Here is a 26,928-nt window from a genome sequence, read left to right as displayed (position 1 = left end):
GTGTGTGTGTGTGTGTGTGTGTGTGTGTGTGTGTGTGTGTGTGTGTGTGTGTGTGTGTGAGAGAGAGAGAGAGAAGAGAGAGAGAGAGAGAGAGAGAGAGAGAGAGAGAGAGAGAACAGAGGGAAGGCTAACTGTGTGTGTGTGTGTGTGTGTGTGTGTGTGTGTGTGTGTGTGTGTGTGTGTGTGTGTGTGTGTGTGTGTGTGTGTGTGTGTGTGTGTGTGTGTGTGTGTGTGTGTGTGTGTGTGTGTGTGTGTGTGTGTGTATCAGGGCTTGGCACCTGCCAACCGGCCAAATGCTGGTAAAACTTGGCTGTGGCTGGTAACAATTTCAGTGTCACTAGCCAATTTGGCAGGTAGCATATTCTATGGTATGACATATCAGAATAGACTGCAATATACTGTGCTTTGCCCCCTGTATATCGATTTTGTATCAATTGTTTGTAGAAGTTTGAGAAACGCCCAGTTACTCAGTTTCTATTTGTATGATTTATTTCCATGTAGAAAGCTGTGCACTCATCTTCTTGCTTTAGCACCTCATCTTTTGAAGTTAGAAAGTGCCATGATGAATAAAAAAGAAACAATGTCAAATTTGTCAATGTCAATGAAAGGGTTGTTTTGCTATTGGCCGGTTGCAGCTGCTGGTCGTAAGAGTTGAAATCAGAGAGGGCTCCCTCTGCTGTCAGCACCAAGAAAGGAATTCCAGCTGATTGCGCTTCCGCAAGGCTTTGCGAGTTCTGCTCCGCGTGGAAATCATCTTAAAAAACGAAAAGCTAATGAAAAATTTAGTTGATCGGCTGTGTTATGAAATCTACTTAACTGTCCATTGAATCCTGGCCCAAAGATCGAAGGAGGACTGCGATATAGGTCATTATTTACCTGCTTTATTTCGCCAGAAGGTTTCTTCAGACCCACCAGGCCCACATTCCATCCTCGACCTCGCGTATCGCTTCGTCCACCGCCTGTCATGGGGGACACCGGTAGCGAACGCAGCAAAGCCCCTCAACTCCCGCCTCGATGCCCTTGTGGATTCTGGGGGTAAGCAATGCTAAGTTTGCTGTCTAAAATATGGTAGTAAATCCGAGTATTGTTCGCCGAATGCCGATTACCGGTATTGTTATTGTTGTTAGTTTTTTTTCAGCGAGGTGGGGGTTGGGTAGGCTACTAACTGCTGCTGTCGGCAGCTGTAGGCTTCTTTGAAGTTTGTAAGGGTTCAGCCTTCAGTTTTGCCGTGTTGGTGTAAGAAATGCTTTGTTTGTAAGCCTCTCTACTGTAGAACTTTGATCCACGAAGGAATTTGCAACCTCCTCGAGTAGTATGTAACAATGTCAAGGCTCGAAACCATTCGACGTGTGCTAAATCAGCAACGGGAGGTCTAACTTCCCATAGGTACTTAGTTAGCATTAGCTACCCGGCGACAGGTTGATTCATGATCATCATCTGTATTTACATGAATTATCTGAGTGGAGTGGAGCTGATACGCCGCAGCACATGCCAACGATAGTTCTATCCGTAATATTGCGTCCAGGCATGAGGTGATGGGGGTGGGGTAATGAGGTGTAACAATAATCACAGCTGTATTCCACTGTGGTGTGACTGCCACAAACGGATTCACACGTTCAGGCCCCAGTTACATGCCATACTGTATTAATTGTTTGTGTGTCCTGCAAAAATAATGTACGGTTACGTCATTATGTTATTTATCGATGTATCAGGAGCTTTGTCCAGCAAACCTTAAATCAGGACAGCTAACCCAGGAGGCACAGTCCCAAACAGGGTATCTGGCTCAAAGGCTGGCTGGCTCTTCACTTAAAAGGCTGTAAAAGCTTGATGTGGCAGGGACCGTTCAGTGTCACTTCCCCCTGTGTCCACTTCACACGTGTGTGTGTGTGTCTCTGTCTGTCTGTCTGTCTGTCTGTCTGTCCATGTGTAACTGAGGTGTTCCTGCGCAGTCTGCCTCTCAAGGCACGAACCCGCCACCTCCCAGTCAATGCTCCTGTTTGGGTATTGAGGCACAGCACGATATGGCTGAGCAAAAGGACCATTCCAGTAGCTCACCACTACCGACACTGTATGAAGCTTTGGGAGGGAGGTTTACTAACGTTCCACGCCACACTCTGCTTGTTGGCCACTCAGGGCTCAAAGTCACACCCGCCACCTCCTAGTCAATGCTTCAGTTTGGGTATGGGAGGCACAGCATGGTACAGCTGAGATAACAGTACAGCTCAGCGCTACCGATACTGTATGAGGCTTTGGGAGGGAGGTTTACTAACGTTCCACGGCACACACTGCTAGTTGGCCTCCATTACACATGTATGTGCCTGTGGTTTGTCTTTTTCCTGAGGGAGAGGCCTTGCTGTTCACCTGTTGTCATTGGGCCTGGTCAGCTGACCACAGGTTTGCTGCCGGCTGTGTGAGGTGAACTCAATACTTTGACAATTAACTGGAGCATCCTGTGATGTGCTAGTCTTTTCCTAGAAAGAACACACACACACACACACACACACACACACACACACACACACACACACACACACACACACACACACACACACACACACACACCTACAGTACACAACTACATTCTTCCAGGCCTTTTGACACACAATGTTCTGAGGTGTTATTCGTCTTTTCCAGTAGACACAGTGATATTTGCTTGCTGTCCTGAAAGAATGAGCTATGTAAAACACATGATGACACACAAGTGGCTCTTGTGTGGCGATGAGGCCCGTAGATTTTGACCCTATTAGGACAAATGAAAACTGGTTACTACTGTAAAATCTGAGTGGTTTCCCAGCTGACCACAACAACTGATTGAGTTTTAGAATAAAACTTTAGCCATTCCTGTGTTTCACATGAATTGGGCCATGAATGTGTACGCTTACTCTTAGTGTTCCTGATATCTTGAGAGCTCAGAGCGAGAGCCACTGTTGTTGAAGGCCATTTTGCCAGGACAGAATGTGCTCAAGCCTGTGCAATTGAACAGTACCTTGACTGGACTGAACCTGTTTTGTTATATAATATATTTTTAAGCTTTTTGGGCTTTATTTGGATAGTAGTATTTTGAAGATGGAGACAAGAAACTAGTGGGAAAGAGAGGTGGGGCAGGGCTTACGGTAGGGACACATAGGAGGCAAAGCAGGCGAAGCGAAGAGAGGCGAAATCCAACCGTCATCGGGTCGTCGCGGTGAATCAAATGGAATGGAACAGTTATGTTGTTGATTTGATTGGGCCGCGGCAAGCGAATTCGCTCCTCATTTGCATAACATTCAACTTTCTTCAATAATTTTGCTTCGCTTCGCTCCTGTTCGCTTGCTTTCGCTTGCCTTCGACTCTCTCATAGGAATGAATGGCAAAGTTACCAATTTCACGTGTATGTGTCCCTACCATTAGGCATGACACAGGCCGGACTGAAACCGGGGTCCCCATGGAAAGGCAAGTCCATATGTGGGGGGTTTAGTGCGCTACGCCACAATGCCCCTGACTGAATCCAATTTGGTCCACAAGGAAGCTGTAGGCGTTTTCTCGTCCTCTTTTTTTATTTTACCTTATTTTACCCATGATGACGTGGGCTTTTTTTCTTGTCCTCCTTTTCAGTTTCGTACTCCTACTGGAACACTGGAGGGTGCTTCGTGCCTCCTCTTCGCTTGACACTTGGAAAAAAAGGTGTTATAGAGCCATACAGTATATTGTTCTGAAAAGCACAACAAATGACAGCGTTTAAAACCGCGATTAAGCCACCACATTCAAGCAAGGATAGAGAGGTTCTACTGGAGACTAAACACTTCAGAAAACGTGGCGATAGAGAACGACTTTGGCAAGGAGCAGTCATGGTGATGACGACATGGTGTCGAGGGAATAGTTATGTGGTGTTGTTACAGTCACGGTTCCTCCATAGTTTTGTTGCAATCTTCTGGTCACACATCATCTTGTACACCAGGGCACCACTGGCTCCTAAAATTCGATGTAGTATGTGTAATCAGTGATCAGTGTATCACTTAAATAAATTAATGAAATATCGCCTTTGCTTACCCTTCCTTGCGGCATAAAAGTGCCTGTGCCTAAATGTGCGTGTTTTCTTTCCATTCAGGTCAAGTGAAACCATGAACCTGTGCTCAAAGTGCTTTGCAGGTGAGTGTCAATGCATGCCCTCATGGCCCATTTCTCTCCCTTCTCTGCCTTTCTTGGGTAACTTTTTACTTCTAGTCATGTTTTTCTTGTTACTTGTGTCACTTTTTTTTTTTAAACCTGGCCAGGTAATTCAAAGATTCAATAATATTGGCATGGGTTTGTTCACATTGTTTGAAACTTCTTAACATACAAACATAATCCCAAAAATAGCAACATCAGCAGACACCTTGCAACGCAGCACCAACTTTTTGGCATGATATCTGGAGGATATTAAGAGGTTTCAAACAGTATACAAACAGCTGAACAAAGCAATGACTTGTTTTCGGGCACTAACAAATAGGGATGCACCGGATCCTGATTTTTAGGATCCTGCCGGATACCGGATCCACTGCTTAAGATCCTTCCGGATCCGGAACCGGATATCGGATCGGATCCTACAAAAGGGTTGAAACACATAGCCAACTTGCACACGTGGGCCCTTTTTATTACGTTGGCGCAAACTATTTTTAAGACTAATTGGCTTACTGCCACACTGCCTTCAACGGCCGCTTCCAAAGGGCTTTCACTCCATGCAGCGATTAGGGTTGTGAAAGACTGACTGAAAAGCCTAGGCTACGTAAAAAGTAGAGATGCCCCAGATCCTGATTATTAGGTAACTGCTCAAGAACCTTCCGGATCCGGATAGTCTGAAAAACCCTATTATCCTGCTGGATCCGGAACCGGATCTTGGATCCTGTACATCTCTACTAACAAATAAAGAGTACGGAGAGAAGTACAACGACATGCTAAAATTGCCATTAATTCTCCTTTAATGTGTTATGTATGTAAATTCCAGGTTCCACATGTGTGGATACAAGTTCTGTTTCTAAACTGAGGAGTGCTGAAGGGTCCCAAGACCAAACCCATCCCTAACCCAAAACTGTCACATGGCGTAAAGTGACATGCCAACATGGTTAACAACTGGCGTGCAATTTTGCGCCATCTGAAGATGCCATTTTGCATTTCTTGTCATCCTTCTCTTACCTTTACCTCTGCTAACGTCTGTCCATTCCGCCACGTCTCTGTCTCTTCCACCATTTTTGCCTCTATTTTACCTTGCCTTACCCACTGTCTGTTTGCATTTGTGATTGTGTTCATTACCCGCTTCTTGCATGTCGTCTGTTTTACCTTGCTCCTCAAGTGTGTGTGTGTGTGTGTGTGTGTGTGTGTGTGTGTGTGTGTGTGTGTGTGTGTGTGTGTGTGTGTGTGTGTGTGTGTGTGTGTGTGTGTGTGTGTGTGTGTGTGTGTGTGTCATTAGTTCTTGAAATCACGTGTCTTTTAGGCATGTGTTGTTTTTTTCAGTATGTTTCTGATCTTGTGTCTTCCAGATGTGCAGAAGAAGGAGCCTGAGGCGGACGACTGCACCCCTAAGCACCTCCCCAGCACAGAAAGAGACCAATCGCCAGCCTTTGACCACAAGAAGAGCAGCAGTAGCAGCCAATCATCGTCCTCGGCTCCCTCAGTACCTGACATGCCAACAAATGAAACTGCGCCCACAGAAACGGCCAGCCTCCCTGAAGAGGGTAAGAATTTCATCCTCCGCTCTGGTCAAGTTCACCGCTGAGAGGACCATATGACTACCAGATGGTTATGATACTGCTGCTGATGATAATGAAGGATGTCATGCATACTCAGCGACCATATGCTTTATATTTTGTTATTGACATTTATGCAGAGAGCTGTTTTTCAGAACAATAATCAAGCAATCATGAAAGTAGCCCGTAGCCAAATACACTATATTACCAAAAGTATTATCTTAACTCCCTTGTCATATGAATGTAAAGGTGCACTGTGTAATATTTTGGGAGTTTATCTCCAGAATGCATGCTGCCCAGTTGCGCCTACTCTGGTCACAATCCTACACAGTGCAGTGTCCCTTGTAACTGCCATCCCATTGCTCCATCTTTTGCAGCTGTTACAGCTTCAAGACATTTGGGAAGGTTGTCCACACAAGGAGTGTTTTTATAGGAGTTTTTTACCATTCTTCCAAAAGCGCATTGGTGAGGCCACGCTCTGATGATGCTCGAGAAGAATTCATCCCAAAGGTGTTCTATTGGGTTTAGGTTAGGACTCCTCTACAGAGCTGGCCAGTCAAGTTCATCCACACCAGACTCTGTCATCCATGTCTTTATGGACCTTGCTTTGTCCACTGGTCTGGTGCACAGTCATGTTGGAAGAGGAAGGTGCACGCTCCAAAGTATTCCATTTTGGACCATTCTATGCTCCTGACGTTTAGTATACCCTAACATTTTGGACAATTCCATGCTCCCAACGTTGTGGGAACAGTTTAGAGCACACCCCTTTCTCTTCTAACATGACACAGTAGTGTCATAGTGCACAAAGCAATGTCCATAAAGACATGGATGACAGAGTACGGTATGGATGAACTTGTCTGGTTCATATGTGAGTCACGGCAGGTTAGCGAATACTATTGGTAATATAGTGTGACTGTGCCCTATACCCTTTAGTCTACATGTTATCAAAATTAAAAATGGGTTGCTGTTATCATATGAGCACGGGCCTAATGCAAAGAAAGTCAAGTGGAGATCTTTTGAATTATAGCTGAAACCTCTTTCACCCAACAATGTGTCATTGCACTGCTACATGGATTTTCATCTACTTTTATCAACATTTTGTTTATCAGTAGTCCATACCTCCTGAACAACATCCTTTGATTGATGTATTCTTTTTTTAAGTTAGTATTTTAAAGGGACACTGCAGGAAATGGTCCATAAAGGTACTGCAACTAGCTGCTCATTGAAACTGGGCTGCCTATTGCCAAATTTGGTCTTTTCATGAAAGTTTACTAAGTAATAAACAAATATTTTCTAGTATGGTCTAAGGATAGACTGATATTTATATCGGTATCGGTATCGGCCGATATTTGCATATTTTAAGTGTATCGGTATCGGCCGATACGCATGTGGTTTTGGCCGATACGCAATATTTATTATTTTATATCATTCAGGTTTTTTTTTAAAGCACCAAGACACTTAATTTTTTTATTACTTGATTGTTAGACATTAATTGATTGTTAGAGTGGGTGTTTAAATGTTACAAGTTCTACCTCTATTTGATAATGTTAAAGGAATGTTTATTTTTAACTTGAGACCTGGAAAATTTGTCATTTTTTAACCTTTTTTTTTTTACCCATATCGGCCCCAAGTATCGGAAATCGGGTATCGGCCATTAAAAAACCTGTATCGGTCGACCCCTAGTATGGTCCAAGTTGAGTCATTTTTGCAGCTAAAAATGGCTATTTTTGGAAATTCAAAATGGCGGTCCATGGAGAAGATCCCCCTTTTCATGTATGAAAAGTGCAATTTTTCCAGTCATAATGAATACTTAGAATTTGATGGTGGTGGTAAGTATTCATGAAAAAGGTAACATTAGTGAATGGGCAGCATGAATTCTGGAAATACAGAACTAAAAATCTCACACGGTGTCCCTTTAAGTTAGTATTTTAAGTTGTTAGTAAACCATAAGTCATTTTACCAGTATGTCCTCCTGTCTACATAACGCATGTGTTTGTCTGTCTTCCACAGAGTCCTGTGACACAGCCTCCAGCCACAGTGCACTAAACACCCCCACCAAACGCACCGCTGACTCAGGTAGGGTGCTGTGGCCTGTCTTTGATTAAATACTTTCTGCTTCCACGGAGACTCTTACAGCCTGTCTTTTACTGCAGTTCTTTGTATTTGCATGACTGTGTCTGTTTGACCCAAAGAATTAAAAGAAAATTGTACTGTTTACTTGCTACTGCAGGGGTCCCCAACCTTTCTGGGTCTGAGGGCTACCAAGGGCTACCCGAGGGCTACTGAGGGCTACCCGAGGGCTGCTTTTGCTCAAAATCCTCTACTGATGTCTTGGCATCATTCTCAAATCACGCTGAATGATAATTTGCTTATAGGTTATAAAGAATAAATGATCTCGTATTGAATTTATGTAATGCATTGACTGTGACTAAAATCTGGTAGTCGTCACTGTTTATTAACGTCTTTGGTGGGCACCTCAGAAGCTCCTGGAGGGCTACATTTGGTGACATCTCTGCTACTGTATACAATCTACTATACTTCTACATCAGAATGTGGATGTGACAAGTGTTGGATTTGTGTGCCTGCGTGTGTGCGTGTGTGTGTGTGTGCATGTTCTCCACCAGACTGTGGCTCTGAGAGCGACGTGTCCCCAGAGAAGAGGGCTCGTCTTGGGGAGGAGGTGAGCGAAGGCGAGGGCTCGCGGAGCTCGGCCAAGCAGAAGAGACGGCGACGTTGCCACCGCTGCCAAATCAAGCTGGAGCTGGTGCAACAAGAGCTGGGCTCCTGTCGCTGTGGTAATGACACACACACACACACACACACACACACACACACTAGTGTTGCACCGATATCGATACCAGTATCGGTGGATCGGCACTAAAATTGTGGTATCGGTATCGGCAAGTACCAACAAATAGGACACCGATACCATTTACAGGTGCTTGTATGACACTTAAACAGCCTTGAAATTAGTTATCTCATAGAGGTATTTAAAAAGTACAAAAAGTTTTGCTGGATTCACTTTGTATTAGTCTTTTTCCTGTTTCACAAAGGTAGGCAGCAGCCTGACAAAGCCATGCAATGATTTTATATCCAAGTAGTATGCACTACAGCCCTTCATACATTTCAAATATAGGGTGGTATCGGTATCGGTATTGGCCGATACTGCACAGGCAGGTATTGGGTATCGTATCGGGGCCAAAAAATTGTATCGGTGCAACACTAACACACACACACACACACACACACACACTACATCGCATTGTCCATGAATAACTTTAAAACGTTAGACATAAATGTCAATACTAAAACACATATGCTAGCACATACGAACAGTTTAGTGCACACAACATGCACAGATGGCAATATGTTTATTCTTTATACTGAGGACATTATTGTGCATAAGCTTCAAGATAGTATGTGTGTAATCTGAAGAATACAATGCAATAATAGCAGAGATTCTTTAAGTGTGTTTGCTGACTTGAAAGGACATACAGTAGCTTGCGTACACTGTGCAAAATGCACATGCTATAAACGGGGAATTCCACAAAGCTGGTTAAATAGTAAACTAGCATAAGTTAAGCTTGGGGTAGTGGTAAATCGTCTAATAGAAGAGCCTTGAGTCTTCATTTTCATAACTAACTGTTGCCTGCTGCCTATCTATTTAGTGGGTTTGTGTCTTCCTGTAGGTTCATTTGGCCAGGTTTCTCACTGTCTCAAACCATGTTGTATAGCACTGTGTCATACAAGGCATGTAACTCAAAGTGCTTAACAAATGGGAAAAAACATAATTGTTTAAATCCATCTCTAACAATTGTGTTTTTTTCCCATTTGTTAAGCACTTTGAGTTACATGCCTTGTATGACACAGTGCTATACAAATACAATTATTATTATGTTATTGAAATACTGCCCAGGTGCGCACACACACACACACACACACACACACACACACACAGAGAATTCTCACCTGTTTCTGTGTTGTGTCTTAGGTCATGTGTTCTGCATGCTGCATCGGCTGCCCGAGCAGCACGACTGCCTGTTCGACCACCTGGGCCGCGGACGCGAGGAGGCCGTGATGAAGATGGTCAAGATGGACCGCAAGGTGGGCCGCTCCTGCCAGCGAATCGGAGAGGAGTGCTCCTGAGGCCCAGCCAATGGGAGAGGAGCGCTCCTGGAGCCCCAGCGAAATCCGGGAGAGGAGAGCTTCTGAGGCCCAGCCCCCCCACCCACCCTGTTGGGAGCAGCCACCACCCAGGAGGGGACTAGAGGTGGAAGATGGTGGTTGGGGGGGGGTTGTGTTGGAGGATAGATGGAGGATAGACGGGATGTTTCATCAGTTCTGTTCACAATGGACCCATGGACCCTACTCGGCCTCACTCTGTGCACACACCTGTCCACGACACTGTAGTTACACGTCTGCTACCAGCAGAGGGTGGTGACGCTCATGTGAGCTCAGCTGCACTATGCCTTAATGCACAGGAGTGAGGGATGAGTTTGCCCCTGAGTTAACCCTAACCCCAGCCCCCCCTTCTCCCTTCTCTCTCACCTCCTCACAGTTCTCCAATGGTTCTTCCCAATCGGTCACCTTACCTCTAATGCCCCGCCCACTGATCCTCCTCAGGCTTCTAGAACACTCTCAGTGGTCAGAGGGCATGACTCTTGACTTTTTGAACCAGATCCTTCGACCCGATGACTATCAGACTTTTAAGTGTGTGTGTGAGTGTGTGTGTTGGATGAAGGACGGTCGCAACATTCTTGTTAGAATCAAGCTCTTATTTAGTGTTTTTGTTTGTTAATTTGAGGAGGAGGAGAAGGAGGAGGAGGATGACGCCTTGTGTAGAATCTTGGCCCTTGGAAGCAACAAGGTGGTACTGTGTCATACCGCTCTCCTCCACAGCCAAGTGTAATTGACTCTCTCCTCCTCCATATACCCTTCACCTTCACCCTTTCTTATCGCCGAACTCGGATGTATGGATGGACTGAAGTCTCTGTGACGGTGGAGAGGAAAGAATGGATGTTCCTTTGTTTGACAAAACAAGATTTTTGTTTTCAAGTCCTGATTGTGAGACCTTGGTTGATGTATGTTAAAGAAATTTAATTTAAACTTGTAACATTACCTTTGTAATGCCCCCCATGCTTTTCACTGCTTCTGGACTGTGTGTATGTAGATAGAAGTACAAAAAAAGAGAGTTTAATCCTGTTTGATCATGAGCGATTTACTTTTGTGAAGGGTTGATGGAATGAATAAAGCTGATTTGGCTCAGCTGTGTGCCGATCCCTTTCTGACCTTGTGTCTTGCTGTGTGTGAAAGTATCAATCGTTTTCATCTTGCACTCAGGACTGGCATTAAAGGTTAGGGTATGTCATTTTTAAGGAGCGTATTTCAGAGTTGATGCTGCCCATTAACAAGTGTTATCTTTTTCACGTATACATGGGTTCTCAGTGTTTATCAACACAATGTTATGAGGAGGGGCAAGACACTGGCAGCCAACCATGTGAGCTATTTTTTTTGACCGACAGCAGTTTCCAACAATCAGAGGTTGAGTTGTGCGCAGCTAGGTTTGCACAGTCAGGCTATAAACAAAGTATTGGTTATGACTTTTTACACTTACATTACACTTACACTTATATTTACACTTACAAATGGATCTCTTTGATCGCAAAGCGTCATACACTTTTGGTCAGAGAGGTACATTTAGTAAAGTACTAATATCCTTCTAACAGGAAACCCTTTTCTTGCCATACTCTTGCTCTACAATGACTACAGTGGACACTGGAATGTCATACATTGGACATTTTCTTTTATCTTAATTGTTCTTAGACTTGGACTTCTTTATTGTCCATAAAATTGCATGAAATCTGGACTGGTTGATGACCTTGTGGGTTTATGCCAAACCAACCAGCTGCACCTGAACACCACCAAAAAAAGGAAATGGTGGTTGACTTCAGGAGATACACCCCGCCCCTGGTCCCTGTCTCTATTGGGGTAGAGAATGTGGAGATTGTCCGCGCTTACAAGTAGAGTGCACCTCGACTGGTCCGCAAACTCAGATGCACTCTACAAGAGGGGCCAAAGCAGGCTCTATTTCCTCAGAGAGCTGAGGTCCTTCAATGTCTTCCTGCTTACTGTATGTTCTACCAGTCTGTCATGGCCAGCGTGCTCTTCTGTGCTGGGGTGGTAGAATAAGGAAGAGAGACACTTGACGCCCAGAGCAGGCGACTCTCACCTCAATAGCTGAGAACAGATCCCTGACCAGACTGGTCGCAATTATGGACAATCAGAAACACCCCCTTTACACCACCGTCATCAACCAGCTGGGTCTGTTCAGCCACAGACTCCATGCCCTCACCTGCTGCACGACAGACTGTTTAACACACAGAAGGACATGGACATCAACAGTGGGGACTGGACTGGAAACCTCTTGGCGCGTGTGTGTGTGTGTGTGTGTGTGTGTGTGTGTGTGTGTGTGTGTGACTTTAACTGTACGACTGTGATGTGAGACATCTTCCCACTCTGTACACTGCCTGCTTAATGATCATTTTACCCGTTGAAAATGTATGGGGTTTTATTTCTGGTGAGTTAGAATGTCCATACCACCAAAGCATCAAAACATGGCATGGAAATCTACAGGGTATACACTGTATTGAAGAGTGAAGTGTGGGTCACCAGATCAAACAAACAAAAACAGCTGACAGCAAAGCATCAAGGATATCTGGGCTTCCATAACTCCCATGCAATGCCTCTGTCGTTGACTTCAATGTTAAACGCATCACGGCAGTGATTAAGACAAAATTATAGTCCTCAAGAGTTGGACATTCACATGTTATGTAGAAAGTACCAAATTTCAATTGATTTGATGTGACCCAAATTTCTTTCTTTCTTTTTTTATTTAAGAAAATGGTAATTTTATTATATATTCTAATAATGTGAATTGCTCAATTCATGTTTTTTTGGAGCTGAAAGGTCAAAATATGTAAAATAAATAAATAAACAAATGAATGATTGGAATAGTTCAAAATGTGGGCAATGCATCTACAATCCATGAAAGTTATACATTATTAATGCAATTATGGAAATAAATAATAAACGTTTTCATGATATCCTAATTGAATGGCCAGGATATGTGTTTTGAATGCAGAGGTGGAACGTAACTAAGTATTTTTACTTCGTTACTGTACTTAAGTAGTTTTTTCTGGAATTTGTACTTACTTGAGTAAAAATAAAAAGGCAGACTTTTACTTTTACTCAATTACATTTTTTGACAATTACTTGTACTTTCTACTCCTTACATTTCTAGGAGAAGACTTTGTTACTAGTTACATTTATCCTAGGTTTTCCTGTTGTGTTTCGTGGATATTTCAGTAGCCTCAGCTGCGGGCAGGGAGGCGGGACCAAGCCCCTCTTCCAAATTGACACCCAGACAGAAAATATACTTTTAAAAACATTAACAGGACTCCATAGTCATGTTCAAATAGAACCGAAAACCGTTGCAGACACTTTTTCCTATTGGATCAAAAGTAGGTAGACATGGAGAAAGACAGCCATTGCGTGAGTAGGCCTACTTGTACTTTTGTACTGAAAAGTACATTTAAAAGTTAGTACTTAGGACTTTTACTTAAGTACGTTTTTGGGAAACAACTTTTACTTTCACTTGAGTAATTTTTTCGCAGGGTACTTCTACTTTTACTTAAGTACACAACTTCAGTACTTCTTCCACCTCTGCTTGAATGTCCATGTGGGTGTCGTGTATTTTTGTGAGCAAGTTGATAAATAAAGCTCCACTACTACTCCTATTCAGAGGGGGACAGTAATGAGCTTTTTTTTCAGCGCTAGAGACCGTCACGTCAAATTAGCAATAGTAGTTGGAGAGGTCATGCACGGCAAACATGGCAGTACATGGTGTTTTGAAGTCGGTACTGTCATCATTTTCAAATGCCCAGCGTATGGTTTCCAAAGCTAGCTGCTTTCCACTTCAGTGCTTGAACCGCACTCCACCTCTTGCTGTGTTCGGGCTTGCTCCTAGCCGTGGTATCGTTAAAGGTGAGGCGCCAGTGTTCAAGTGGTTTTCACAGCTAATGTTGCTAACTGATGCTAAATGAGGGATGTCTATGGAGTTGACTGGTGACTGCATGCCATTTGAAAGACTGTCCTACAGACCTAGATTCTGTTGGCTTTCTAACTTGTTTTGGTTAACTCAACATTATATCAATGGATACGAAATTAGTAGTCTACAAGGGCATGGTAAGGCATGGGCGCTACAAGCCACTTACCACTTCACTTGACTTCACCCTTGTAGATGCCCAGCCTTGTACACCCACAGATCAACTGGTAGAGCCTGTCAGGTTTACCATAGATCTTGGTGCTTCGTGGTACACTGCTTCGATATTATAGCGATTATTTTTTTGTCTTTCAGTGGTGGAGAAACAGGAGAAGAAAACTACCACTGTAAGTGAACAGATTGACAATTGTCATGTCGCTGGGACTGGCCTTGTGTTAAACCTTTTCTGTGTCTCAGATGGTGCACTTGCTCACTTCGAGTTCGGGCACTGTAGTGCGTAATTATTAATACACCAGATACACATTAAACCATGAACACTGAAGTGCACAAGTGAACCCTTTGAGATCCAGAGCTTGTTTCTAAACTAGTCTCATAGCTAGCGAAAACGTTTAATATGTGCATGGGAAGGAGCTGTAGTTCATTTCGTAGTAAATGTTCAGTTCTTTGTGCTTGTGTGTAATTTATATGCTTGTGTTTCAGTTGGAGGGAGTGACTGTTGATGTCCTTGGGGGACCCGAGCCACCCAACCCCTCAGCTCACTGCCCCATCTACAGATGGAACCTTCAGAACAAATACGACTACACAGTGAGTGTGGACCATAGTGCCAGAATTCCCACAATAGGTACATGATTAGGGCAGTCTCATGGGTAAGCAGTTAGGGCGTCAGACTTGTAGCCAAAAGGTTGCCGGTTCGACTCCCGACCCGCCAGGTTGGTGGGGAGAGTAATTAACCAGTGCTCTCATCTATCCTCTTCCATCACTGAGGATGATACCGTCCTGTCCACTGGCCCCTTTCGGGCACCATTGGGTGATTTCCCTTGCATGGGTGAGACATAAATGCAATTTTGTTGTGTGCAGCGTTCACTTGTTGCTGTGAAGTGCTGTGTCACAATGACGACGGGAGTTGGAGTTCCCTAGTTGTGCTTTCTTTCAAAAAGGATTGGCAAAATGCTCACTGCTACCTTCCTTTGTGCATAGCAATACCATGAATACTATGGTGTTACTATATAGCAGGGGTCCCCAAACTTTTTACTCTGGGGGCCACATTATCGTTCATGACTGTGATCGGGGGCCGGGATCAATCATGTGTGCTGTATACTAGGCCACTGCCTGCTATATCCATAATTTCTAGTACAAAATAGCTCCTCATTGCAAGTGATTTGCAAAAGAAGTGAGTACTTCACATGTTTTTCTATTTGAAACACCACATGTATTCCTTTTGATTTCTAAAAACATGTAAACATAGGAAACGTTAGAAAAATATGGTGACTGACAGTTTATGAGTGATACAATAGAAATATTAGGCCTGTTTATATTACAGTGAGAGGAGAAACTATCAAGACAAGAAACTTCTGGTGATTCACACTAGGTTAGTGACAATTAAACTGTAGGAAGGCCTGTTGATAAACAAAATAAATTATTTTTAAAATACATTTTATCATTATTTTATTTTCTGTGAGGATTGCTTCTTTGGGCCAGTTCAAATGGTGAGGTTCAGAGAGGTGGAGGGCCGGTCAAAGGGGCCTGGTGGGCCTTAGTTTGGGAATCCCTGCTATATAGTAACATTATGAGGTGTGTGTTTGTGCTCTGTTCACATCTCTGCACTCTACTCTCAGTCTTTGTGTGGAAATTGCTGTAGGGGAATTATGCACCTAGGCCAAATGGACTCTTCCCTCTGTGTTGTCAACTGTCACATTTCTTGGTCTCCATTTGGAGACTGTTCTCTTGAAATGGACATGAGGCATATGAGCAGGTTGGTGTGGTAAGATGAAAGTAAATTGTCTGTGTGCTATTTTTCGTCTTCCTTAGGATGTGCTGCTGCTTAGGCAGTTCATCCGCTCCGATGGGGGCATGTTGCCGCGACGCGTGACTGGGCTGTGCACTCCAGAGCACTACAAGATCGCAGCCTGTGTCCGCATGGCTCAGAGAGCAGGTAAGCTTACGCGTGAATCTCATACATGGACAGATGGGCGGACACACCATGTAATGTACAAGTTAATCCATTTGAATATCTGGAATATATAGTCAGTTGATTGTTCATACATGGGATCCTATACTGTGTGTGCTCATCACTGACTTTTGCGTGATTTCTCAGGTCTGCTTCCGGACCACAAACCTCCTCTTCCAGAGGGCCATGTCCCCAAACCACAGCTCAACAGGTTAGTGTATGTTGTACGGGTGTAAATGATCATCGACTTGAATTGATGCTTCGATCCCACAGCCAACGATTCAATTAATCGATTCCTCCACAAGAGAGTCGATTATCAAAGATAACGCAAGACTGATGTGCATATTTGTGTGTTTGATTTCTAGATACCTGACGCGATGGTCAATCGGTACAGCGCGGCCCATCTACAAGCGTGGCCTGAAGTGGTGTAAGAACCGTATGCCAGTGGGAGATCCAATCATGAAGGACAACATTCAATATGGGAAAAAGCCTCCACGTTACTGGCACAGCTAAGAAAAACTTCAGCTAAGAAAGAGACTTTTACAACTCTGATGATCTCACACACACAAAGCCCTCCAGAACATACCGCAGAGACAGAGGATGCAAGTGGCACATGCATTTGTAGCCTACTTCTCCACACACTCTAATTGTACTTCCCGCACAAACTATTGTGTGACCTCGGAATATAAGTCCCAACGCTCTTCTGGTTGTGAACTGGGTGTGTTTCTGTGTAAAATTTGCCTACTGCTGTCAGAATCGTATACATAAAACCGCATCTGTTAAGAAGTGCTAAAGACGCAACTCTCTTATGTCATCTTTATTATTCAATGTAAATAAAATAAGTTGTCAGAGAAATGATAACCTTTATCCACCTCGCTCAGCGTGCATCCTGTTATGAATTTGTTACTGTTTGTATGTCGTTGTTGGTTGAGGTTAGAGCATGAAGGGCAGGTCCAGGTTCTTGATGCCTGTGCCCATGTAAATGTAGCCGTGTTGGGGAGTGCCTGGTATGTGGTAGAAGCTGAGACCCAGCCACAGCAGAGAGCGCAGCACGCACGCACTGCTGCCCCGCTCAAACTGGATACTCCACATGCCTGCAACAAACAAACAAACAGACAGACACACACAAAGGTATAGGTATGGCTTGGAAAGTGGTGGGGACATTACTATGGCAAATTATGCTATTCTGGCATTATATTTGCGAAAAAGTGGTGCGGACAAGCTAGGTTTACCGTTTTTCTGAAAAGTGGTATGGACATGTCCCCACCATCTACACGTAAAATTACGCCCATGCACACAGTCACACACACATGTATACAAGGTGTGTTCGTAGAGTGCCCACTCTGATCAAACAGCAATCGGAGCTCTGAGTTTGAAATCATTTGTGATTCAGAGCTCTCATTCATTTATTAAGAGTGGCATGGTTTTTTTCTCTCTTTTCAGAGTGCCAGATCAAGTTTATGAATGCACCTAAAGATTAAACGCATACTGTGCGAAGCAAAAGGGCTTAGGTGCTTTGGTTTGATGCGCAACCATTAATACAAAAAACAAACGTGGCAGTAACGACGGCCTTGCACCAAAACATAAAAAAGGAAAAGTCCGCTTTGACTGTTAGTAGGGGCTCTAAGCCGAGAAATCGTTACGCGCTGGATAGAAGCATATAATTCGGTACACGCGTTCCTTGACTGATTTGAAGACATCCTAGAAGGGGTGCCCCTTGAAAAAAAAATGTCTACCATGTCATATACAATATGTCATGTTGGTAATGCATTACATTGTTATTACATGACATTATACTTAGCTGACAATGTTAATATAGTCCTCAGAAGAGATGAAGCAAGGGTAGCCTGCTAGACCAGATTGATAAAACTACAAAATGTACATAGTGTGAAAGTATGGGTGAGTCTGTGCTTACGTGCTTGACAGCATGTAACATTGTGAACGATTTGAGAAGATTCTTGGTCTGAATTAAAATGAGCATTGCCAACACTAAAACTATGGTGAGAATAGATTGCTGCTAATGCTCGATTTGAATGGGATAGTGTCAGTGCAAGATGCCCTAGGTAGCAGGTTCTCCATCCTCTAATTTCCATAACAGATATACAGTACGTATTTTATTTGTATGAGAGAGGGTAAAGGACAGGACCTTTCCATATGTATGAAGAACCCCATAAGATCACCTAATTCTATATTTTTACAAGTGCATATTGTGAGAGCATTTCAGTCATCTTTAGAATGGCATTACAGATCACTCAATATAGGCCTACATGTAGGCCACAGTATGGCTTCAGTTCAAATTAAATGGGAATGATTTCTTAGTGTATGTTGAGTAAGAAGACAGAGATAAAAAAAATGTTTATTTGCAGACAAGTCCTCAACTAGTACTTGTGTCAAAAGTTGTATTAGTTAGCTCAGTAATCATTGAGTACTTAAACTGCTATCAAAACTGACAGCTGATGGACAACATGTACTGTAGGTCTTTTGCCACCCTTACCCATAGGAGAAATATCTATATAGAACAACACTTCTCATATGGTATATACTATGAAAGTAAATCATTACCTGGACTCATTTTCTTGATATGCAAGGCACACAAATAGTCTGGGCGGAAGAATAGTCAATCATACCCCGCCCCCCCAAACAAAATGCCACAAGACTTTTTTTAACCTTCAAGATTTTGAGTGGTAACAGTAACATAACTCATTCCCACTACACCTTTTTGCATAATATTGTACATGTCCTCAGAATGCTCTACATCAGTGGTTCTCAAACCTTTTGTGTGAAGTACCCCCTGAGAAAATATTGAGCTCTCCGAGTACCACCTTGACAACCAACATTAGAATATCGCAGTAAATGCCTTCCATATTCACTTTTGCCAGTCAGTACAGGAGAGGTTCATAATGGCATTCCAAGTACCACCAGAGATGTCTCAAGTACCACCAGTGGTACGCGTACCACAGTTTGAGCACCACCACTCTACATGTTTCAGTTCTATAGTTGTACTGTACAGTACAGTGCAGTGGAGTGCAGTACAGTACAGTAGCATACAGAATGGTGCAGTATAATAAAGTACAGTAGAGTATAGTACAGTACAGTACAGTAGCATACAGTACGGTGCAGTACAGTACAGTAGCATACAGTACAGTAGCATACAGTACGGTGCAGTACAGTACAGTAGCATACAGTACGGTGCAGTACAGTAAAGTACAGTACAGTAGCATAAAGTACGGTGGAGTCTAGTTAAGTACAGTACAGTAGCATACAGTACGGTGCAGTCTAGTACTATACAGTACAGTACAGTACAGTACAGTGCAGTAGCATACTGCACGGTGCAGTAGAGTACAGTACGGTATATCACATTACAGTACAGTACAGTACAGTACAGTATAGTAGAGTACAGTACAGTGCAATACAGTAGAGTACAGTATAGTCTTATAGACGTTAGCCCTCCAAAGCCAATAGGATTTCCACATGCTGTTGTTTTAAGTTTTTGAAAGACTATTTTAGTAGCCTATGTGAGAGAGGGAAGGCAGGCAGACATGTTTTAAACAAAGGACCACACCCACAAATAAAAAATAACGAGCAAACAAATTAAGTGGTTAGGTAGCCAACATGTCATCTAGATTAAAGCCAAAAGTAGATGGAAAAACAGACATGTTACCATTTTGCTCTTTTAAAACAAAGTATCTGTCAATATACTGTATGTATGGTGTATTGCATATTGATTATTCATAATTTCCTAAGCATAAATGCCCTTATCACTCCATTGTACACTTAGGACTGCGATATACATATCTGAACATTAATCAGCATACATTTGTCATTTGACAGCTGTCACTGACACTTGATATGTACATGTATTATTGACTTGATTGATATGAATATATTTCAGTTGGACTCCTAGGGTTAAATCATTGAGGGGGTCCTAAGGAAGTAGTAGTAGTTTGTGTGTGTGCGTGCATGTGTAAGTGGGATTAAAATTATTGTTTGCCATCTTTATCTGAAGAGCAGACTGAGTGTCTGAACCTGCTAATGCTAGCATGCTAACATTGGGACAGTTATGTGTGGCCCAGTTCAAGGGTTTATCTCTTCTCCCCTAAATTTTCTAACCACAATTTTCTTTTTGGATGTTATAGATATGACCCACTGCAAGTTTTTAAAACTCTTAATGAATGTTGGCTCAATTGCCCAGAAATGAGCTCTCAATTGTAGAGTGATCTCATTCTGACCATGGTTTTTATGATTTTCCTGTTTTTGAATCTAAATAAGAAATATATAACATTGTTTTTATGGTAAGTTTTGCACATATTTTCAAAGTTCAGTTTGTATACATCACACACAAATAGGTGGATTAGCCCATAACACCATTATGTCCAGGCAGTACAGCATTTTACTACTATTGGCTGGTTTTGGGCAGCCATCTTGGATTTACCCCATAAAAATGACCTTAATGTGACGGAGGTCATCTTGCACCTGTTCACCCCCCTCGGGGATCGAATGTGCGACCTCGTCAACTACAACGGTTCGGCAATGGGAGACACAGTACGATACCGCTGGGCCAAGAGACTAGTCTCTCGGCCCAACGGCACGAGACTGTATGAGGCTATCGGAGGGAGGTTTACCAACGTTCCACGCCAACTCTGTGCTAGTTAGCCTCCGTTACACTCTCCCCCTTAAACCTCACTCCCATCCCGGGTCAGCGGCACCACTGTGACGGAGGTCATCTTGCACCTGTTCACCCCCCTCGGGGATCGAACGTGCGACCTCGTCAACTACAACGGTTCGGCAATGGGAGACATAGTACGATACCGCTGGGCCAAGAGACTAGTCTCTCGGCCCAACGGCACGAGACTGTATGAGGCTATCGGAGGGAGGTTTACCAACGTTCCACGCCAACTCTGTGCTAGTTAGCCTCCGTTACATTAATGACATTGAAATTTGGGGCACCCCTTCTGAAATGATGGAGAACACCCTAAGGAAGGTCTACACCGATTTTGGTGCTTCTATCCAGCGCGTAACGATTAGGCCCTTTTTGGACGGTAAGAGACCCAGCTATGTCATTTGTTGCTTTGTTCTTCAGTGATGTTTTGGGCCAGTGGAAGGGCCCCCAGTACATTGACCTCAAATGTCCCACACGCCAAAGCTTTGAGCAGGTCAATGTTAGACCTAGCATAAAACTATTAGGATGTAGATGTTTGCATTCATATCTCTCTCTCTCTCTCTCTCTCTCTCTCTCGCTCGCTCGCTCTCGCTCTCTCTCTCTCACGCACACACACACACACACACATCACTTCACAATGCAGTGGTGACTGAGTGTACAGTAGGTCGGGAGCCAGGTGCTGTACCTTTGGGGATGTCTTCGCTCAGCGGGTCCAGGAAGTCTTTGCAGGGGTCTGATTCAGCCATCTCCATGATGGACAGCTTCCTCTGCTTCTTGGGCTCGCTGAAATGCAGGTAGCTGCTCAGCTTCCCAGCTTCGCTGAAGGACAGACCTACAAGTGTGCACAAGACAAGTGACCTGATCATTGCAAATTAACATTCTCCGATAATAAGGCAAAAGTCGTAATTGTGATGAATATGCACGGGGTTATGAAATATGACGCCTAATCATTTCCACTTTTTCTAGAGCAGGACATACTGCTGTGCAAGGTTACATGCTGCCATTCCGACATACCGTCATTCCGACATTGACGTTCAATTGTCGGAATGCTGATATTTTCTTCAGAAATTAAACGTCCCCTCATTCCGAATTTCAATTTTTCTTTTGTCGGAATGGTGGAATGTTTTTTTTTTTTCAACATATCAGCATTCCGACACGCGATTTCAGCACCACAGGCGTGGACAGCTCACCATGGAATACCAGCTGCAAAAGCCGAGAAAAAAACACACGCAAGTCAAGCCAGAATGATCGCACCCACTCAGTAATTTACTGATGATAAGGGGTGATGGCTCGTTGTGTAGGCTAGCCGATATTTCATTTGCCAGTGTAAAACTGATGCTATTTGTTTTTGCGACAATTGCCTACACCGATAAACAGCGGCTTCCCTATGGTGCTTAACGTACAGACACACATAATTGTCTTTAAAATAGAACCTAAATCAAGTTCATTGGCTGAATAATGATTCCCAGGAGCGCAGGATATTTTTTGGGAGAGAGACCGCTCGTGCGTCGGCAGCTATCCACCCCCCCTTTGTAAAAAAATAATGATCCCCACGAGCGCAGAATATTTTTTGGGAGAGAGACCGCTCGTGCGTCTTGACCGAGGTGACAAGTGAAAAGCTGCCGAAAATAAAAAGCACAAAAGTGACAATTGCCTGAAGTTATTTTACCTTAAACCACTGAGAATGCTGTCAATCTAAATGAAGCCTCATAAGCTGTATTCAGGACAACGCTGGCATTCGGTTCGCTGACAGATGAACTTCAAATGATTTCAGCACCACATGCGTGGACAGTTCGCTGTGCGCCCCCCCCCCCCCCCCCAGCTGATGCGTGGACAGTTCGCTGTGCGCCCCCCCCCCCAGCTGTTATAGGCTACTGACGAACAGCTGCGATTCACCACTTCCCAATTCAATGCCTTGTCGCTGACATTATGCTATTGTAGGCATAGCCTATAGTTCTCCAGCAATGAAGCCAAAAGAGCTGCGCATCGCAAATACAGAGCACTAGAACACCAGTAAATGCAATGTGTAGCCTATGTTACCGTGGGAGTTGAGATGCAAAAAAGATCTGAATCTTGGGCAAGGTTTTCGATAGGCCCTAGCCCAAAATCAAATGTAGGCCTAATGTAGAGAGAGAGAGAGAGAGAGAGAGAGAGAGAGAGAGAGAGAGAGAGAGAGAGAGAGAGAGAGAGAGAGAGAGAGAGACAGAGACAGAGAGAGCTAAATAGGCCTGCATTTCCAATCTAAAGCAGTCATTATTACTTGTCTATTAGCCTCATTATCTTAAAGCATACTGGATTGCACTGCATGGATTGCCTATTTAAAATGAGTCTGTATTTAAGTATTGTATCTTCAAGCTAGCCTCCAAGCTAGCCTTTTGTTATTGATATAGGAGATTATGATGGCGCGTTCCACTACACGGGCAAACATCGGTGACTTTCAGCACCACATGTGTGGACAGTTACCCATTAGAACAGTGCAATTTGAATGGCTGTTAACGAGGCTTTAGGTCTTCAGTTCAAGTTCAGCGCTGCGTGTGTGGCATATTGGGCGCTGGTGTCTTTAAGCGCAGCAGAAATCTGCTGTGACCGTTTGTCATCAATTACTGGTCATTGTTAAAAGCAGGGAGACTTTTCCTCGGTAAGACCGGTTTGTGAGCAGCTCGTCAGCCTTCTGTTTGTGTGTGCTTGGCGTTTTTTGCTCCCTCGGAGTTGCTGTTGGCAATGAGCCTCAGCTTACGTCCGAGCTCATGGTGGCTAGCCTACTCACTGTGCCATTTCCATAAAGGCAAAACCATTGTGCATGTATCTGACTTACTCTCTCTGCTCACTCCTCACGGCCGTAGGCATTAGTAGAGTCTCCGACCGCCGCTGTTGTAACCTGCGCGCCCCTATCTGCACTTAATTGGATGTTTCCACCATTTCCCCCTTTCATAGTGGAGTCCTCCTGTCATTGTTTTTACTATTCAGTTTCGATATTTCCTTTGTAGGCATATATGTGCCTGGTTACCACCAGTGTCGGTTGGGCGGGTTGCTGTTTAATTCGATGTTTGTAGGCTATGACCTGAGCTGAATGCATGCAAGTAGAATGTTTGGAGTGTGAAAGTGGTTGAAGTTGGCGTTGGTAAAGAAATGTGCACAGTAAATGTTGCGGTGTTAATTCAACTTAAAGAGTTCATTTAAGTCCAAATGATGTCAAAAAGTGTTCTAAACGAGCACTGCAGAATTTACTGTGTGTATGAGATATAGGCTACCCGTTTCTCTCTATGGACAGCTCCCCTTAAATGAAAGGGAAGGGGGACAGTCCGCGTGTGAAGGGTGGTCTGGCCACTTTCCGCTTATGTTAAAGTCTTTGTTTTGGTTAAGTTTATTTGTAAACTTATGTATGCTATGCCTATTTAGGCCTACACCGGGAGGAGCGGCCAGAGCTAGACATTCGCTCGCACACATGCACAACACACACCGCTCGCACCACACACACCGTATGCCTTAAAATTACGAAGCCTAGGGAAATAACATTCATGAAAATGTTTTTTTTCCAGCGCATCCTGGAGAGAATTACGCACGAGGGGCGGAATTCTCCCGTCTCCACATAAGTCGGTTTTACGCACGCACCTTTTACGCGCGCATTTTCTCCCCTCTGAAATATTACCACCCTCGCGCTTAACTCCGAACAGCGCGTACCCCAACATGGGCGTGATATATGCTAAACGGGGGCATGAGTCTTCCCCGACTTCAGTTGTAGTTTCAAAGAAACCACGGAGCATGGATTTTCAGATCAACCATCTGAAAACCTCGGCAGTCCATTGAGATCCAAAACTGAACTTTAACTTTGAATTTAGAACCACGTGCCAAAAGTCCTCGTGCAAAAACATCTCAAAATCTAACCTTAGCTCACTGTTCTAATGGGTAACTGTCCACACATGTGGTGCTGAAAGTCACCGATGTTTGCCCGTGTAGTGGAACGCGCCATCATAATCTCCTATATCAATAACAAAAGGCTAGCTTGGAGGCTAGCTTGAAGATACAATACTTAAATACAGACTCATTTTAAATAGGCAATCCATGCAGTGCAATCCAGTATGCTTTAAGATAATGAGGCTAATAGACAAGTAATAATGACTGCTTTAGATTGGAAATGCAGGCCTATTTAGCTCTCTCTGTCTCTGTCTCTGTCTCTGTCTCTGTCTCTCTCTCTCTCTCTCTCTCTCTCTCTCTCTCTCTCTCTCTCTCTCTCTCTCTCGCGCACAATGCGATCTGAACATGGGTGGTGCGTGGATTGCTGCCGACGCTGCCGTCTCTCTCCCAATATCCTGCGCTCTCTCCCAATATCCTGCGCTCATGAGGATCATTATTCAGCCAATGAACTTGATTTAGGCTCTATTTTAAAGACAATTATGTGTGTCTGTACGTTGTAGGCTACTTTGTCAGTGTCACTTTTGTGCTTTTTATTTTCGGCAGCTTTTCACCGCGGTCAAGTGTTAAGACGCACGAGCGGTCTCTCTCCCAAAAAATATCCTGCGCTGGTGGGGATCATTTTTTTTACATTTAAGAAAAAGGAGGGGGGGGGGTTTCCGCCAACGCACGAGCGATCTCTCGCACAGCTCCCCACAAGTGTCGGAATGGTGACATTAAATTGTCGGAATGGTGATACCAAAATGTCGGAATGACGGTATGTCGCAATGGCGTCATGTCGGAATGGTGCTATGTCGGAATGGCGAGTGCCCCCCGCTGTGCAAAGGGTAGTCCAAATTGTTATTGTGTTTGTGAAAGATGTTGACCTGCCTGCTACAAGATTCCCCCCCCCTCCCATCTTTCAAAATGTGTTTTTTTGTTTGTTTTTTTCCAGGCATATCCAAAATACCTTAACCTTAAACTGTAAGCCCACTAGTCACAATTGTGTCGGAACCAAGGACCAACAACAAGAACTCAATATTGGGTGGCGGGGGGGGGGATCCCATTTGATCGATCCTAGACCAGTGTTTCCCAACCTTTTTTGCCTCATGTACCCCCCGAGCCTTTTCGTTGCACCATGAGTACCCCCTAACTCATATTTAACATCACTTTTTCTATTCGACTGTGACTATGCTCCATGCATTTGTTAAAATTACATTTCCCCAAGTACCCCCTGCAGTGTGCTCGCGTACCCCTAGTGGTACACGTACCCCTGGTTGGGAAACACTGTCCTAGACAGACAAGGCCGGGCAGCATGTCATAGCACGTGTCCCCAAACATCTAATTGAAAATACTATTTTGATTTGCTCTATATGTCATCCATACGTATCGTAATTTCCAATTTAGCGAAACACAATTTGTGCCTGATTATGCTCACCCTCAAAGCTGCGGTTCTTCTGCACAGTCCCATGTGGACTTTTGATGTACGCCCCCCGGGGGACCACGGACACCTCTTGATCAATGTTAAACACGGTTGCGGCCACACGTTTCTCTTCGCTCAGCTTTACCTGTGGAAAATCACGAGCACATAGTACATGGCAAGTTTTCGATTGAGAGTCCAGCTGACGTTTTGATTGACGGCCCTAATTCTCACCGTAACTTCTTCCATTGCCTCGTCCCCGTTCTTCCTCATCTCATGGTGCTCATACTCATGTGAGGGATCTCCCATGAATCGGCCACTTGCAGCCACACCGACCTCGGCAACCATCTCCTCCGTGGGTGGTGGCAGTAGGTGCCATTCCATGCAATCAAAACTGACCACAATCCAAAGATAAGATTAAACAGATGGAGATATGGCAGCGCTGATATCATAATTAACACAATAGCACAACTTACCTGTATAACGCCTTTTTATCCTTCATTTCATCATCTGTTACGCCCTGGGCAATAAAATAATCGTGTTTTATGCCAAGGATCTTTCCCCAAAATAAAACACGCTTGAATCTGTAGTTCTTCTGCACAATAACAAGCGACGTCTGCAGCGCTGTTCTCTGCTCACTGCTCAGTGTTAAACCCGCGCCTGACACTAAATCTAAAGAGTAATAAAGACTAGCAGAATCCATTTTAAACACGCAGATAACGAAGCAACCCAACAGCAACCAATATTACAAAACGACTAAATGTCAAGCTCCAGCTAGCTTGCTAACTACGTCTTTCATACTGGTTGCTATTGTAAACAAAAGCCTAGCAACGCGTCATGGCAACAGGTACCCAGGCAAAAGTCGACCTGCTCCAAAGATTCTGGAGTGCTCTGCTCCAGAATCTTCAGGCTGATCGGCTCCATCAGAGCAACCCAGTGGAGCAAGCACCTTTTATTTGGCTCAGGATTACTAATTATTTAGGAAATATTGTACTAGTTCTTGATTTAATATATATAATTAATATA

The 26,928-nt window shown here is 43.9% G+C and overlaps 3 protein-coding genes across 4 annotated transcripts; 2 read left to right on the top strand and 1 right to left on the bottom strand.

The window, feature by feature from the left end:
* The first annotated feature begins 674 nt into the window (after positions 1-674).
* Positions 675-10,979, top strand: LOC134469261 (AN1-type zinc finger protein 3-like). Of its 2 annotated transcripts, none has more exons than XM_063223417.1 (6): positions 675-1,035; positions 4,088-4,128; positions 5,496-5,690; positions 7,713-7,778; positions 8,327-8,497; positions 9,694-10,979. In XM_063223417.1, the coding sequence occupies exons 1-6, from the start codon at positions 965-967 to the stop codon at positions 9,846-9,848; spliced, it is 699 nt and encodes a 232-aa protein (XP_063079487.1). In that variant the 5' UTR covers positions 675-964; the 3' UTR covers positions 9,849-10,979. The 2 variants fall into 2 exon arrangements, with proteins under 2 accessions (XP_063079487.1, XP_063079486.1); XM_063223416.1 differs by lacking the exon at positions 675-1,035 and adding an exon at positions 1,050-2,415.
* A 2,522-nt stretch (positions 10,980-13,501) lies between these two features.
* On the top strand, positions 13,502-16,798 carry mrps18a (mitochondrial ribosomal protein S18A). Its single transcript, XM_063223414.1, has 6 exons — positions 13,502-13,745; positions 14,119-14,150; positions 14,464-14,568; positions 15,793-15,916; positions 16,079-16,142; positions 16,297-16,798. The coding sequence occupies exons 1-6, from the start codon at positions 13,592-13,594 to the stop codon at positions 16,442-16,444; spliced, it is 627 nt and encodes a 208-aa protein (XP_063079484.1). The 5' UTR covers positions 13,502-13,591; the 3' UTR covers positions 16,445-16,798.
* rsph9 (radial spoke head component 9) lies at positions 16,734-26,726 on the bottom strand. The gene is made up of 5 exons (XM_063223413.1): positions 26,379-26,726; positions 26,137-26,296; positions 25,921-26,050; positions 21,277-21,423; positions 16,734-17,025 (listed from the first exon to the last, which is right to left on the bottom strand). Exons 1-5 carry the CDS (start codon positions 26,603-26,605, stop codon positions 16,865-16,867), a joined length of 825 nt encoding a protein of 274 aa, XP_063079483.1. The 5' UTR covers positions 26,606-26,726; the 3' UTR covers positions 16,734-16,864.
* Positions 26,727-26,928: the final 202 nt, after the last annotated feature.

This window comes from Engraulis encrasicolus, chromosome 18 (assembly GCF_034702125.1).
Source record: "Engraulis encrasicolus isolate BLACKSEA-1 chromosome 18, IST_EnEncr_1.0, whole genome shotgun sequence".
In the NCBI taxonomy this organism is placed as follows: domain Eukaryota; kingdom Metazoa; phylum Chordata; class Actinopteri; order Clupeiformes; family Engraulidae; genus Engraulis; species Engraulis encrasicolus.
Note: the sequence above shows the minus strand (reverse complement) of the source record. Positions and strands in the feature narration are given on the sequence as shown.

Bases quoted from the DNA above. Each gene is read 5' to 3' on its own strand.
- mrps18a (XM_063223414.1), top strand. From the start codon at position 13,592: ATGGCAGTACATGGTGTTTTGAAGTCGGTACTGTCATCATTTTCAAAT. The intron at 13,746-14,118 runs GTGAGGCGCCAG...TTTGTCTTTCAG, and splicing joins TAGCCGTGGTATCGTTAAAG to TGGTGGAGAAACAGGAGAAG. The intron at 16,143-16,296 runs GTTAGTGTATGT...TTTGATTTCTAG, and splicing joins CCCAAACCACAGCTCAACAG to ATACCTGACGCGATGGTCAA.
- LOC134469261 (XM_063223416.1), top strand. From the start codon at position 2,309: ATGTATGTGCCTGTGGTTTGTCTTTTTCCTGAGGGAGAGGCCTTGCTG. The intron at 4,129-5,495 runs GTGAGTGTCAAT...TGTGTCTTCCAG, and splicing joins GTGCTCAAAGTGCTTTGCAG to ATGTGCAGAAGAAGGAGCCT. The intron at 7,779-8,326 runs GTAGGGTGCTGT...GTTCTCCACCAG, and splicing joins CAAACGCACCGCTGACTCAG to ACTGTGGCTCTGAGAGCGAC.
- rsph9 (XM_063223413.1), bottom strand. From the start codon at position 26,605: ATGGATTCTGCTAGTCTTTATTACTCTTTAGATTTAGTGTCAGGCGCG. The intron at 26,297-26,378 runs GTAAGTTGTGCT...GATTGTGGTCAG, and splicing joins GATAAAAAGGCGTTATACAG to TTTTGATTGCATGGAATGGC. The intron at 21,424-25,920 runs GTGAGCATAATC...GCACACTTGTAG, and splicing joins GAAGAACCGCAGCTTTGAGG to GTCTGTCCTTCAGCGAAGCT.